At 39.9% G+C, this 14,341-nt stretch overlaps 1 protein-coding gene across 1 annotated transcript in view; it reads right to left on the bottom strand.

Annotated features, from left to right (window-relative positions):
- Nucleotides 1–2,402: 2,402 nt before the first annotated feature.
- LRRC1 (leucine rich repeat containing 1) overlaps nt 2,403–14,341 on the bottom strand; it is a 119,728-nt gene continuing 107,789 nt past the window's right edge. Inside the window, exons 11-14 of the mRNA XM_006262418.4 lie at nt 11,189–11,304; nt 8,470–8,642; nt 5,719–5,855; nt 2,403–3,669 (exon numbers count right to left, since the gene is read on the bottom strand). Coding sequence (XP_006262480.1) covers nt 3,511–3,669; nt 5,719–5,855; nt 8,470–8,642; nt 11,189–11,304 — 585 coding nt within the window. The 3' untranslated portion in view covers nt 2,403–3,510. The remainder of the gene's footprint in view (nt 3,670–5,718; nt 5,856–8,469; nt 8,643–11,188; nt 11,305–14,341) is intronic.

Here is a 14,341-nt window from a genome sequence, read left to right as displayed (position 1 = left end):
TGTAGCTGCGTTGTCTGCAGTGTGCTAGAATCCCAAACTGCTATGCAGGATATTACAAAGACATTAACAAAACAAAGCTTTCCTCCTTAAATGACTCTGACAATATTTTTCCTTGAAGATTTAACTGAAATTGGCTATTTTGGTCAGTCCAGGAAGAAGAATGGGCTTAAAAATAAGCAAATAGCCTAACTGTCATCTGAGAAATGTAATAGATTATTTAATTTAGAATATAATTAAACCAGTCTGCCTTCTGGGTATTTGCTTGGTTACTGCTTTGGCTATGATGAAACTTAGGCACTGTGTGGTAATAAGTCAGGTGCAAAGATGCAATTGCCTAATGGAAAAGTGGCTAATAAACAGCTGTTAAGACTTATGCATGGTGCTGATTTCAGCAAGGTGGAGTATCTGCTTGAGGGTGGCAAACTATTTACCTTTGATGGTATGTTGGGCCATAACCAAATTTCCAAGCTCAACATTTCTTTTTCCCTAGAGATTGCTTGCTCTAAAGTTGAAAGAGATGTCTTGCTAGTTAGCTCTCAGTGGAAGACTTATAGTTGTCAGAGGAGATAGTGGTGTTGCTGGTTGTCTTTTTTAAATTGTTTTTCTTGAGTTCAAAGGATTTATTTTCTGAGATTTTTATGGACTCTCTCTATAAAGAGTCCTGCATTTTTCACATTATGGAATACTTATATTTGGATGAATACAGTAAAAGGTATTGCACCCTGTGGAAGGTGGTAACCAATCCTGCCACAAACTAAATAAAAGAAAAAATAAAATTAAGCAGCAACATACTCTTGAGCTCTGAAATAACTCTGCCTGCAGAAAAAAACAAGAGCCCCATGATAAATCCAATTCCTATCACATCACAGCAGCTCATGAAAATAAAGTTTGCTTTGAAGATCAAACCAGGAACATTTAGGAAATGGAATACATGAAGTACTTATACATGGGCACTGACAAGTTGCACAATTTCACGTGTCTGCACATGGAAGAAAGTTACAATAGGCATCAATGTGGTTTGCCTAAATGCCTCTGATTTTGCATAAGTGTGACTTATATTTCGGAGTACTTGAACAAGCCAAACATTGCAAGTCACCATTTTATGTCAAAATGCAAGAGTGCAATCCTTCTACGGACGTTTACATGACTTTAAATGTGTTCAAAATAAGAATAAACTCTCAAAAATTAATAATTTCAAGAGAGAAATTGCCATTTTCGCTTCCTTCTGCTTCATAAGTACCAATGGTGCCCACTGGATAAACTCTAAGTTAGCTAGCTTCTTTGGGTTTCAAAATATTCTTGATAAATTGATATATACTGGACAAAGGGTTTCTTCTGTTTCTTCCTTTATCACAAGGAATTTTGTGAAATTTTAACAAAAGGCTTACAAATAGATGTAATTCCAGAAATGCGATGCTTTTGAATGACTGCTCACTGAGGAACATAATACCCAGACTCCCAAGAAGTCACATGCATTCCTTTGTTTTGATCCAAAATTCAAGACCGTTAATTACTCCATATGTGATGAGTTAGTGGTCTTCTTCAGCATGTAGTAGACACAAGTTAAGACAGATCACAACACTGCTTCAAGTCTCCTCAGCAGAGCCAGATTTAATATGGAGATTGATATGTTTTCCTTTGTCTCTGAGCCCAGGCACATTAGCAGTGACAGTACAGGAAACCTTACAAGGCTACTGTCTGTGTTTTATACTTGTGCTATCTGGTAGCTAACAAAGCATTAAGGTCAGTTTAAAAAAGGTTACTTTTCAAGACATACCAAATCTGAATGTCTAAGAAATTTGCAGGCCACATTAGATTATTTAAAACAGAGGTATCAAATTTATCTGGCCCTGTGGACTGCACTGGGACCACAGACCAGCCCCACACACCAGAGCCAGCACATGGAACTGGTCTGACACAGGCACAATATGCAGTGCATGTCCCAGAGCTGTTCTGCAGCAAGACTACTCCTGCATGCAGCATGTGCACTAGATCCAGCCCTAGGCGCCACATGCAGCATGCACTGGCTCTGGCCCTATGCTCCTTGGATGTTGGATCTGGTGTGTGGGGCTGGTCTGCAAGCTCAAACCAGATTGGCCCCATATCCAGCAGACAGGACTGGACTGGTGCAGGTGCCACATGCAATGTGTGCTGACTGGCTCCATACACCACGTGTAGTGGGTGAGGCTGGGGCTGGTGTTTGCTTCATGTGGTGGGTCTTGGACTGGCCCCCATGCACAAGCAGCACCACAGACTGGATGATAGGGCTCCAGGCGCTGGATCCTGCTCTTGGGCTGGCTATTTGACACCTCTGCTTTAAGGCACAGAATAACAAAATATGCAGATAAATCTTATAATGTATTATCCTAGTTTAACAGGAATTTTAATAATACAATAAAAACTACTGAGACTAAGATTTTATTATGGTCTTATATGTGTTTATATAAAACCACTAAAGCACTTGGGGGGGGGGGGGGGGAAAATCACACTTTCTTGTGTAGTACATAAAACTATTTTCATACTGTTTTTCTGAAAGTCTATTGTGCTTTTTTTTTAATGGTTGTTTTACAAATGGTATATTTAAGAGTGGGAGCATGAGTTTCTACCAACCGTAATGCAGCACTGTATCCAAAATAGGAGGTCTTGTTACAGCTAAGTTAAAGTGTGAGTGCATTGTGTAGGGAACAACGTACAGTTGTAGGGAACAATTGTAGCAGTTTGGTCATTTTAATCTCAATTTAGTGTACAATAAACTAACAGTTGTGCTTCACAAAGTTTAATCCTCTGATATAAACATTAGTTCTCTTTTTGGAAAAAAAAGAGCGCCCAACAAGTTAATTACCAAACATATCTAAACAGGCACTGCAGTTTTAACCTACTTGCTCTGCTCAAGGATTTTACCTTTTTTTTTTAAGACTAGCCTGACATAACAAGACACATTAAGGCACAAGTGGGTGGTACAAACAAATGAATACAACTGTCCATGAAACTCGCATTCTCTTCCACACATACTAAAATATGTACCGTTTAAAGATAAAATTTCTTTAAAAAAAGAAATACACCATTTTGTTAAGGAAACTCCTATACACAATTTTTAAAATTTACATCATTTGAGCTGCCAAAAAGGAAGTAAAAAAAGTATCCATTTTTCCACAAAACCATATTTCTCACCATTATATCCAGCTACTGGGAAAATACCCCCAGCACATAGGCAAAAGCATATTCCCCTTCTGTGTAAGACGAAAATATGGCACCCTCTATACAGTAGTGTATTCTACTTATTAGAAAACCCTAAAACTATTAAAATTACAATATTGATTCAGAGATTATTGGTTCAATGCCTGGCTGAAATAAGGCACTTTCTTCCAGTGAGCAGCACCTTTCAGATACAAGAGGTGATGGATCAGGTTCTGGTTAAAAACAAAAAGGGGCTGAATGAGGTCCCAGAAGACAACAGGAACATTTCAACAGCAGGGGAAGACACAGGAGGTAAAACCCGGAGATGAAATTCTACACAGAAGTGGTCACTCTGTCAATGGCATTATTGACCTCGTTTTTGTTTGAATCCAGTCCTTTAGCAGCATTCATATCATTCCGTAAATTCTCCACTGTCTTTTTCATGCTCTTTAATTCTCCAGGGTGTGGAGTGGCTCGCCTTAGAAGTGTTCTCTAAAAACAAACAGTGGAATAAGTAGTTTTGTCGTTGTCTTTATTTTCGGAAAAACACCATATACTTGCAAGGCTTAAGCATTTACACACCAAGTACTTTTTTTTTTTTGTAAGAACCATGTTTGATCTGAAATATTATTTTCATAGGTGCTTGCTGATAAAGTCAATAAGACATTTTTTTTTAGAGGGAGCAGAGTTTTCCTGATGTGGCCCTTTTAATCTAAAAGCCACAACAACTGAAGTGAAACCCCATTCCAAGTTATAATGTGGTGGTTCTTTCATAAATACAAGTGGGATTTTTAAAAAGCCACAAGCGATTTGTGAGCCTATTCCATTAACATAACAAAAATGATGCTTTTGAAAAATCCTGCGACTTCTCTAGAGCATCACTATATATTGCCCATTAAAATCTTTTGGCATATGTGCAAGGGATGTTCAATGTTTTAACACAATGCTTCAGAAGTGAAATCAATAAATACAAAAAAAGTTAAGAATATAGTTAAATGTTAACTTTTTATTTACATCTTTACATGCAAACCTTAAACGGAGCTTTGGTCTGAAAAGGGACTGACTGGAAATATGGCACCCTTCCATAAAGACAGATTTGTTATGTTTGTTTTATGTACACAGGTATCACATCTCCTGTGTTTTGCCTTTACTGGCAAAAATAAAGCTTATTACTTACTCCAATCACTTTGTATAGACACCACAGGTTAAAGGGAGAGAGTAAACTTGATATTCTCTCTCTGCATTACCAAAAACTGTCTACCAAGTTATATCAGCAACTCTAGTGGGAGCTAACTTGAGGCCATCTGAGTGCCACAGATATCAATGGGCCAAGTCTGGCCTACTAAATCATTTTACTGGTTCTAAGAAGGAAAAACCCTGATGTCAGATCCGTAGTTCTGCTTGTAAGGCTAATGGTAAGAAAACCATTTTTTTCAGTTGTAACTGGGATAGTTTAGTCAGTGATGATGATCCTGCCCTGAACAGGGGGATGACGTATGTGAGGCTCCTTCCAGCCCTACTTTCCTGTGATCCTTCCCTAACCTGAGCATATTGGCTATGGAAGTGATTACTAAATTAAAACATACCTGTTTTTTAATTTTTTAAAATCCCTTTTCAGAATGAAGCCACCCTCCTATCATGTGACACCTAAGGCTACCAAGTTAAGATCTTAGGCTACCAAGTTAAGATCTGCAATTGCCCCAGGTCTGGAGATTTTAGATCTAGGTTTCAGTGCAAGTTCACTTCCAGTCAAAGGCTATATTTTCTGCATGCCTCTGAAAATGTGCAGAGTAAGTACAATCTGCAAATTTGATCAGGGCATTTTCAGAAGCCTACTGAAAGTTTGGTTTTAAAGCTTCGATCTCTGCAAGTAAGCTCTGTGAGTGAAGAAAAGGCAAGGATGCCCTTGTGTTTTGTTCTCAAGAGAACGTGGAATGATCATTTAATTGAGGTCTCATAAGTACAGTGACAGATGCTCCCAACATACTTTTTTCATTTGAGTGGGAAACACACAAATGTGCCACTTTCCACATGGGCATGGACGGTCTATGTTGGTATCAATGTAAATGGTCATGAAATGGAAGGACAGGCAATAAGAGTAGGGAGAAAAGACAAATGATATGATATGGAAAAACTCAGTGGGGAACCACATCAGGGTATGATAATCCTTAATTGCCATCTAACAAATATAAAGGCAAGGTTTGGTCCATAAAAGAAAAGGAAAACCCTAATTTTAACTTTCTTTTGGAAAAATGGAAGAAATCCTAAAGGGGGTAGGAGGGAGGGAACTGAGATGACTTATTTTCACAGCAAGATTGCCTTGTTTCAGCAGAAGTGAAAAGTATATTTCAAGAAGGGGGAGGAGAGGCTGAAAGAGCTGTGGGGTAAAGGATTTTAAAGACAAAGGTTTAGCAGTTCTGTTACAAACGTGCATGTAAAAGGTCTCCTGCTACCGCTGAAATGTTTCAGAAAATATATAGCACTCAGACACCTTTTACACTGTGGTCATTATGTGCATGTATTAGTCTTTGGGGAACATACCATTTCATTATCCTCTTCATCTTTTTCATCTTCTAAAAAGCGGATTGCACTGACTCTGTTTACTGCACGCTCATTCCAGGTTTCATCTGACACTTCATTGACTAAGCTCTCCAATGCACCACATCGTGGCAGGTTATCTGTTATAACAGGAATAAAAAGCTGAAGTTCATAAAAGAGTAAGTATGTGTCCTAACATTCACAATGATTTGCAAAATTGCACTGACTGTTCACTATATATACATTTTTGGGGTTTTTTTCCTATTGTTCATAGTTTAGATTTTCCTCTACCAAACACCTACAGTAAAGGGCAAAGGCAAATGTTTTGTACTCTGGCTGCTTAGTTGTTCCATGACCATTTTGAAAGCTTGAGAGCCTAAATGTATAAAATATGTGTAAAAGGCTGTTTTTAGTTACATCAAGAATGCCATCATTCTTGCCATCTTATTGCCAAATCATGAATGTCTCTCACAGCCGCACACCCAATACCCTTCTTTTGCCAACCTATATTCCACTGCACGCACGCACGCGCACACACACACACCACACACACAGAGGAAAAAAAAAAGGAAAAAGAAAATCTATCAGATTTGCTTAGAAATGATGACCTAGAAAAACTGGGATCGTTGTAGTTGCCTTTAGATCTCAGATGTTCAGATTCTTATTTTCAAGGTTTTTTTCTATGTAGCTTTGGGAGCTAGGGTTTTTTTTTCCTTTCTTTTTTTTATTTTTAACATAAGAAGATTCTTATTTAATCCACATCCTTTTTAGACTTATAATTTAAGACATTCAATATCAAGGGAACAGAATTGCTGAGAGAGCTGGCAACATTAAATTCTCTATTTGGCTCCAATCACTGTTGTATAAGAGGATGAGAGTCTCTAGGATAGCAAAGACCACTCACGCATATTATCCAGTAACTCTTAATGCAAAGTCTGTAGAAACAGGGATTGGAAAATGGGACTCCCACACTCCAGAGAGTGCCCATTTTACGGGCAACAGCCATGCTCCCTCTGGCTTTAGCTCACCTTTTGCTATTTTATTCCTTCTTACAGAGTAGTCAAGCTTCAGCCAGAAGAATGGAGAGTGCCCCAGTCTAGCTTAGCCTGTTTGTTAGGGCACTCTCCTAGTAGGTGAAACACAGGGGACTGAACCATCTTCTGGCTGAAATGAAGCTAAAACCCATATCTTCCACTTCCTGCATGTGCTCTAACCATTATATTATTACATTAAAAGGTGAGCACAGTGCCTTATCACCAGGGATCTGGGTTTTCCATTTGCCACAAAAAAGTGGTAAAACCCAGATTTTCTCATTTTAAGGAGAAACCCAGATTTTCTCCTTTAAAGGAAAAAAACATGGGAAACAGTGGGTTTCCCCTTACAGGCTAGCAGAGTTCCAGCCTGCAAGGGGCTGGGAGGAACAGGAGGAGGGCAGTCAGGTATGGAGCGCCAGGTGCACATGCGCACATACACATACACATGGCTGCCAGGCAGCCTGGAGAGCAGCGCCCACAGGTAACTCTGGCGGGGGAGGTTTGAAGTTCCCATAGTGAGGGACAGAGGGAGTTGGGCAGGGGTGGGGCTAGGGCTTGGGACTCCAGGCTGGAATGCATGGCCACAGGGCCTGGGCAGGGAGTGGGATGGAGCCACGGGCGGCAGGAAAGGGGCTGGCTCCCCGCCACTGCACGCACTCCCTGGAGGACATATGCCTCCCCAGATTCGCACGTGGGGAGGGGACAAGCTGCCTGCTGCAGGCTCGGGGTTCCCCATCTGCTGTCCTCCCCCCAGGGCCTCCACAGCCCAGCAGGCAGGACCCAGAGCAGCAGGGCAGAGTGAGGGAGGGAAGCTCGGTGCCACCACCACTACAAGCCCTGCACTGTCATGGAAAAGCGCTCCCTGCCCGCCTGACAAGAGCTGGGATGATGACACGGAGTTGTGCCCTCAACTGCTGCCGGCCAGACAGGGGCAGCCTCGGAGTTAACAATTTAATTCACTTACTCTCAAACTTTCATCTATTCTTTTAGTAGCATTATTGTAGTTGTAGCCCAAGGAATATGCGAGAGGCAAGATTTATTAATAACTTCTACTGACCCAACTATTTAGTCAGAAGAGATTTTTAGACAAGGTTCTGGATACAAAATGCTCCTGGGTCATTTTGTGCCAAAAGCAAGTCTAACATCTCTCCAAACTCCATAGTTCAATAAAATATATAATCTATTCTTTTAATGGTTACTGTGCAGTATTTACATTTGAAGGGGAGCCTACTACCACTGATAGAGGTCACATTCTAGAGACTATGTCTATTCATTATGGCATCAGCTATTTATTACTATCATCTTTTTAAGAAAAGTTAAAACCTTTCAACTCCGTTCCATAGTCACATGCCTCTGTTTTTCGGTGCATATCTACTGTGCACATGTAGTCTCTATTACTAAATCTTTTTGCATATCTGGGATATATGATTAGATATTCAATGTTTTAGACTTAATATTTTATATATTGGAATTGTCTTTATATTTTCAGTAAAAAATTACTATTCACGCACTGGAGTTAATTGTAAGTGCATTACAATGGAAATCAGTAAGAAAAGCCATTTAGCAAAGAAACTCCAGCCTAAATTTTTGTTCATTTCTAATTACTTTTTTTTTTAAAGGGATAAACCAAAACCTGTTGTACACCTCTGGAGGAAGCCACAATACACTACCCAGAGAAGCCATTTTTGTTTTATATTGGAATAAGTTTAGAAGTGTTTACCTTGGCAACCAGGCTCAGAAGGCATTTGGGGAAGCAATACACATGTTAAAATCTTTTCTCCTGTTTCAGGGTCTGTGTCAGTCTGGAACGTCAGCAAAGGCTGGGACTGGTTATCAGACAACCACAAAGCCTTTAGCTTTAAGGTAGTCAGTGAAAGAGGAAGATGTGTCAACCTAATTCAGAAAGAAATGAAAGATATGTCAGGTCAGTTTCTAAATGAATTAAATCAACCTGATGCTGTTTCTCCACCCATACTGCCCGCAGATTGCATTATATAAGGAAAAGTGAAAATACAGGTGACTCCCTGCCTGGTATATTTAGCTGCTTCTCACACTTGGATAGTCATCTCAAGCAAAGAACATCATATTATTGTACTTACAGTGCCTAATGGAATGAGGCCCCAATTCTAGATTGAAACTTTTAGGATCCACCACGATAAAAATACATGATCATCTATACCCAAAACAACACTGCCCAAAATGATCAGTGAGCCAGAGAGGCAGGAGGTTGAACAGGCAGAATAATATCTACTCTTCTGAAACAAGCAAAAGTAAGTTCCAGCATAATCAACATCCTTTTTACTGCTGGTTTTCAGTTAAAGTGAGATTTACTTTATTTCTGTTCCTATGACTACAACTAGAGGCAAAAGGTGCACTATAATCAAGCAAGCACGTCTATGGCAAAAAATATTAATACTCACTATTTGAAGAAATACTGAGAAATGTCTTATAATTTTTGTCTCCTTTCTGCTAGAATATTTTAATGTCTTCCCGATTAAAATTACAAGGAAATAATTATGCAACTAAAGTGAGTATTCTTCATGATTATAATCTGTAAAAGTACCTACCGATGTGCAGAATGTCTATTTTTTGGGTGTGCTACTTCAGAAACATGAAGCCTAACTTACTGGGAAGTCAGGGTGCTTGTTCCTATCAGACTGCTCAGTACATTAGATAGCTACACACTACTTTTTTGTAACCATTTTACTTCAAAAAACACATATGCAAGTCTTGTTGTTTGCTAAGATGAACCAGTTTGAACAGTGGTAAAAATATACAAACACAAAAGGAAAGTTTTACTAGGGGAAAATACGTTCCTGATTAGCAGGTTTTTGTGATGGCAATATTAAAATTGCATGTGTATTGGCTCTATGGTCTAATGTGCTTATAAATAAGAACCTAGGATATAAGATTAAGTAAATGAGACCCTAATTGCTATATTCCATGTGCAGCAGCATCATGCTGTGTTTGTCTGTCTCCTACCCCTCCCTGTGTTGTCATTTCTGATTCATGAGAGAAAGCAGATTTCAAAACCAGATTATCTGGGGCTTGTACTGTTTTTCTCCAAATATGGTCTAAAGTTTCTGAACTGATATTATGTAACTGTAATAGTCTTAATATCAGCAATTTGAAGGCCAGACTCCTATCTCAGAAGGACCACCTGGTATTCATGCAAATATTCAATTCACCACGAAGGCTTCAACTGAAACCAGGATCAATCTGCTTTAAATTTAAGTTCAGAAGCATACTGTAAAAAAATTAGAAACCTTTTTTTCTCTATGGATGAAACCATCCAGGAAGTATAATTGTGACTAATTTGCAGCAAAAAGGCTTCCAAAGGTGTTGCCCCACAAAGCTATGATCCACATTGGTTATTTTGGAATTACCATTTGACAGTGACTTGGATGAGGGTGTAAAAAGCACCCTGTTCAAATCTGCAGACGACACTAAGATGGGGGAGAAGTGGGCATGCTAGAAGGGAAGAATAGGCTGCAATCGGACCTAGACAGGTTACAGGGGTGGGCAGATGAGAACAGGATGGGTTTCAACACTGACAAGTGCAAGGTGCTGCACCTGGGGAGGAAGAACCAGCATCATACCTACAGGCTGGGGAACTCCCTTCTCGTCAGTGCAAAGGCAGAAAAAGATCTTGGAGTCATTATTGATGCCAAAATGAACATGGGCCGGCAGGACGTGGTCAGGAAGGCCAACCACACCCTGTCATGCATCCACAGATGCATCTCAAGCAGGTCCAAGGAGGTGATCCCTCCCCCTCTATGCGACACTGGTCAGGCCGCAGTTGGAGTACTGCGTCCAGTTCTGGGCGTCGCACTTCAGGAGAGATGTGGACAGCATTGAGAGGGTCCAGAGAAGGGCCACCCACATGATCAGGAGTCAGCAGGGCATGCCCTATGAGGAGAGGCTACAGGACTTGAACCTGTTCAGCCTCCACAAGAGAAGTGGCCATTAACAAACTGCTCAGGGGGGACCAGCAGGTATTGGGGGAGTCTCTGTTCCTACCAGGAGTGACAAGAAATAACGGTCACAAGCTGGCAGAGGGTAGATTCAGACTAGACATCAGGAGGCGCTACTTCACAGTCCGGGCAGCTAGGATCTGGAACCAACTTCCAAGAGAAGTGGTGCTGGCTCCTACCCTGGGGGTCTTTAAGAGGAGGCTGGATGAACACCTCGCCAGGGTCATTTGACCTCAGTACTTTTTCCTGCCATGGCAGGAGGTCGGACTTGATGATCTGCTCAGGTCCCTTCTGACCCTACCAACTATGAAACTAAGAAGGAGGATTGCATTGGTAAATTCATAATATTTTTACTAATAAAGAAGGAAAAGCTTTTGCCACTTTGTTCTCAAACATAAAAGAACATTTCTTTATAGTGTATAAAGAAATACCAGCAAAGGAATATGAAATTATAAAATATTTTACCTGTTTCCAGCGACATCTAGCACATGAAGCTCAGTGGCTTGTGAAATTTCAGGGGGAATTCGAGATAATCTGTTGTCACGCACAGAAAAGACGTTAAGACTGTAGCAACCCCCAATCTAGATTAAGGAGAGGAAAAAATGTCTATTTTTCTTGCAGAACCACATTAAAACAAAGGCAAGCAGACTAAGTTACACAGGATGTTACAGAGCATTCAAGTACTAGTCTTAGTATTTTTAAGAACTTAATGCACCATGATACAATACTCACACACTAAGGTAATTTTTCAGGCTTACTTTTTGCAGCCTTCAAATAATCTCAGTTGAATGTCATTTGGTATGCTATTTTTGTAATCTTTAACCTTTCAACTTTTTGCAATCTTATATTATGTTAGGTGGCTGCTGTAGACCCAGCTCCAGGCCACGACAGAACTGGAGCCGAGCTGCTGTGTCCCCAGGGCTGGGTGGCTTGTGCTGTGGGAAAGGAGGTGTGCGGCAAGACCTGCCCAGAGGAGACCACATGGTGGAGTGGACGACCTTGGGGGAAATCCAGAAGGGGAGGAGCACATGGGGGAGACCCATGGTGTGATGCTTGTGGGGAGCACAGGGGAGACCTCCAACCTCCCACCATTGTGCCCCCCCACCATTTGACTTCTGTGCCGGCTATGGTCCTGAATAGAGCTGCTGCTGCTTCTGCCTGGCCAGGCTGGAACCAGGCTAGGGCCACTGGTGCTGACTGCCGTGGAGCCAGAGCTGCCACAGAAGATAAGTGACAGGGGGTAGGGGGAGCAGAGGTGGGGGCAAGGAGCGTGGAGTATGGATCTGGCAGCCTGCCCCTGCCATTGCTACTTGCCCTGCCACAGTGGTATAGGAGAGGAAAGCACTTAAGATCACCCTCCAATAGTTAGATTTTATACATGGAAAATTATACCGTTATTTTCCATGTACAGAATAGAATTGTTTGGGGGTCATCTTAAATTAGAATAATCTTCAATTTAGGTAAATATGGTAATTAGCATCTCAAAATTGACATCTTCAGATGTATTAGAAGTTTCCAAGTCTATCTGCATCCATGTTAGCCAACCTAATCCAATTCCCTCTGCCTTTGTCTCTATTACTTTTCCCCAGTGTGATCACGTGCCTCTCCTAAACTAAACTTAACTAAAGCGCTCCTTCTAAGTGGTATAGCCAGCACTGACATCTGCAAACTGAGATTTGATGCAATATGCATTCTCATAAAGATGCATAGTTGAAAAGTAGCATTAATTGTGCAAAATCCAATTTCAGTCCTTTCGTTCTGGATTGCAAATATTATTTACATGTATACTGAGGTATTAAATCTAGTAAACAAAGCTTCTTCAAGCAATTGATTTTTTTTCCTTTCTGAAACAACCTTACTTACCTTGTATTACCTATTTTATATGGTAGTACTGCTAATTTTCCATTTTAATACAACATGAAAAACCCCTCATCCTTTTCCTTTTTAGACCATGCATCAGAGCAAAATACAGGAACCTCTTAAAAGCTTTTCAGTTGATACTGACTTAAAATTTGACAGCATCAATTATAAGGAAAACCCTTTCTTTGGATTTTTAGTCTTCAAATTTAGACAACTTCTTTAGTTAGTATATATGGATATATAGTTAAGTAACTTAATGCTTTAGCATGTAATTACCCAATTTAGCATTTGATACTTCAAATTAGCAAATATGTATGTTGTTTTTATTACCCAGGATGCCCTTTTTAGCAGCTTTCTTCAGAAAACTGAGTTGTTTGTATCATGAACATCAATAACTAATAGATTTTCTCATTTATAAGAAATAATATACTCTCATCACAAACCACGCTCAAAGAATCTGCTAAGCTTTGGTGAGGGAACATAAAAACCATCCTGAAATTAACTATTAACGCCAACTGGCTATCACAGCCAATTCTTCCTTGGTCAGGATTAGCACTTAAATTAAAATTTAGTTGTGAACCGAGTCCTTTTCACTTTCCTTTCAATCAAATCCACTTAACCCACACTGCCTAAAATCCCTTTCTTCTTGTTTAATCAAGGCCTTAGCAACTGTGATTTTGGAAAATAACTGGCCAAAAACAAAACAAAACAAAACAAACATCACACCTCACCTTCACTTATGTTATACACCCATTTTGCTAGAAGATAACAGTATTTAGAAACCTTGTAAAGTAGCATTGATAGTGTATACAAACAGTTTAATACAACAGTTTTGCTCATTACTTCAAATTATACACTCTTTCCAACATCAAGTGACCATTCACTTAAATTCTTAAATAAGGTGTCTTGACAAATTCACAGCATATGAAGTGCCATCTAGGAAGAAAATAAATCTATTCAGTGTCTAATCCGTGCATCTAATATGAGCTGTGAGAAAAACAGCTGCGGTTAGTGAATGTTGGATGAGCTGGCAAGTGATGCCTCACTGTACACAAAAGTGTCTGCTTTTCTATGAATGAATTTTTAAGTAATTCAATCTTGGAGCATGGAGATCTGAACAATTTTGCCAAGCAGACAGAGTAAGCCATGCAGCCCTGTTGGAAAACCGCAACTAAACTGAACACTTCTATACCTCAGACAATGATAATGCAGCAGTGAAGCCAGCCAGCTTAAGGTCATCATGCATTTAAAGCAGATAAATGAAGGGTAAGAGTGCAACTGTGGACTGAATAATACTTACAAGGTTACAAATTTACCCGACTCATAATTTTCCAAGCAGCTAACAATTAAGAAAACATAAAAGACATTTGATTTATTTTTATCTGTACTGGACAACACTATGCCAAAAAAATGGAGACAGAACATGAATCCCATTTTCCCCTAAACTGTCAAAACTCCGAAGTGCTGCTATCTTTAGTTACTTTACCTTGACTTATTCATCAAAATACACTACGATTTTAAATTTAACTCAGAAGTTGAGAATATTTTCATTTCCTAGGATGGGTGGGAGGGAATTGTTACCCAGACAAAATATTGGAATTGGTTTATGAACCATATTCTTGCAGAATACAGACAGCATATAACAAGCAAATACTGTTTAGGAAGGCACCATACCTTCCTTAGGAAGGGCAGAATACAGACAGCATATAACAAGCAAAAACTGTTTAGGAAGGTACCATACAAAAAGGATTAAGTAAT

This window comes from Alligator mississippiensis, chromosome 1 (assembly GCF_030867095.1).
Source record: "Alligator mississippiensis isolate rAllMis1 chromosome 1, rAllMis1, whole genome shotgun sequence".
NCBI classification, from domain to species: Eukaryota; Metazoa; Chordata; order Crocodylia; family Alligatoridae; genus Alligator; species Alligator mississippiensis.
This window is presented reverse-complemented; position numbering and strand designations above follow the sequence as displayed.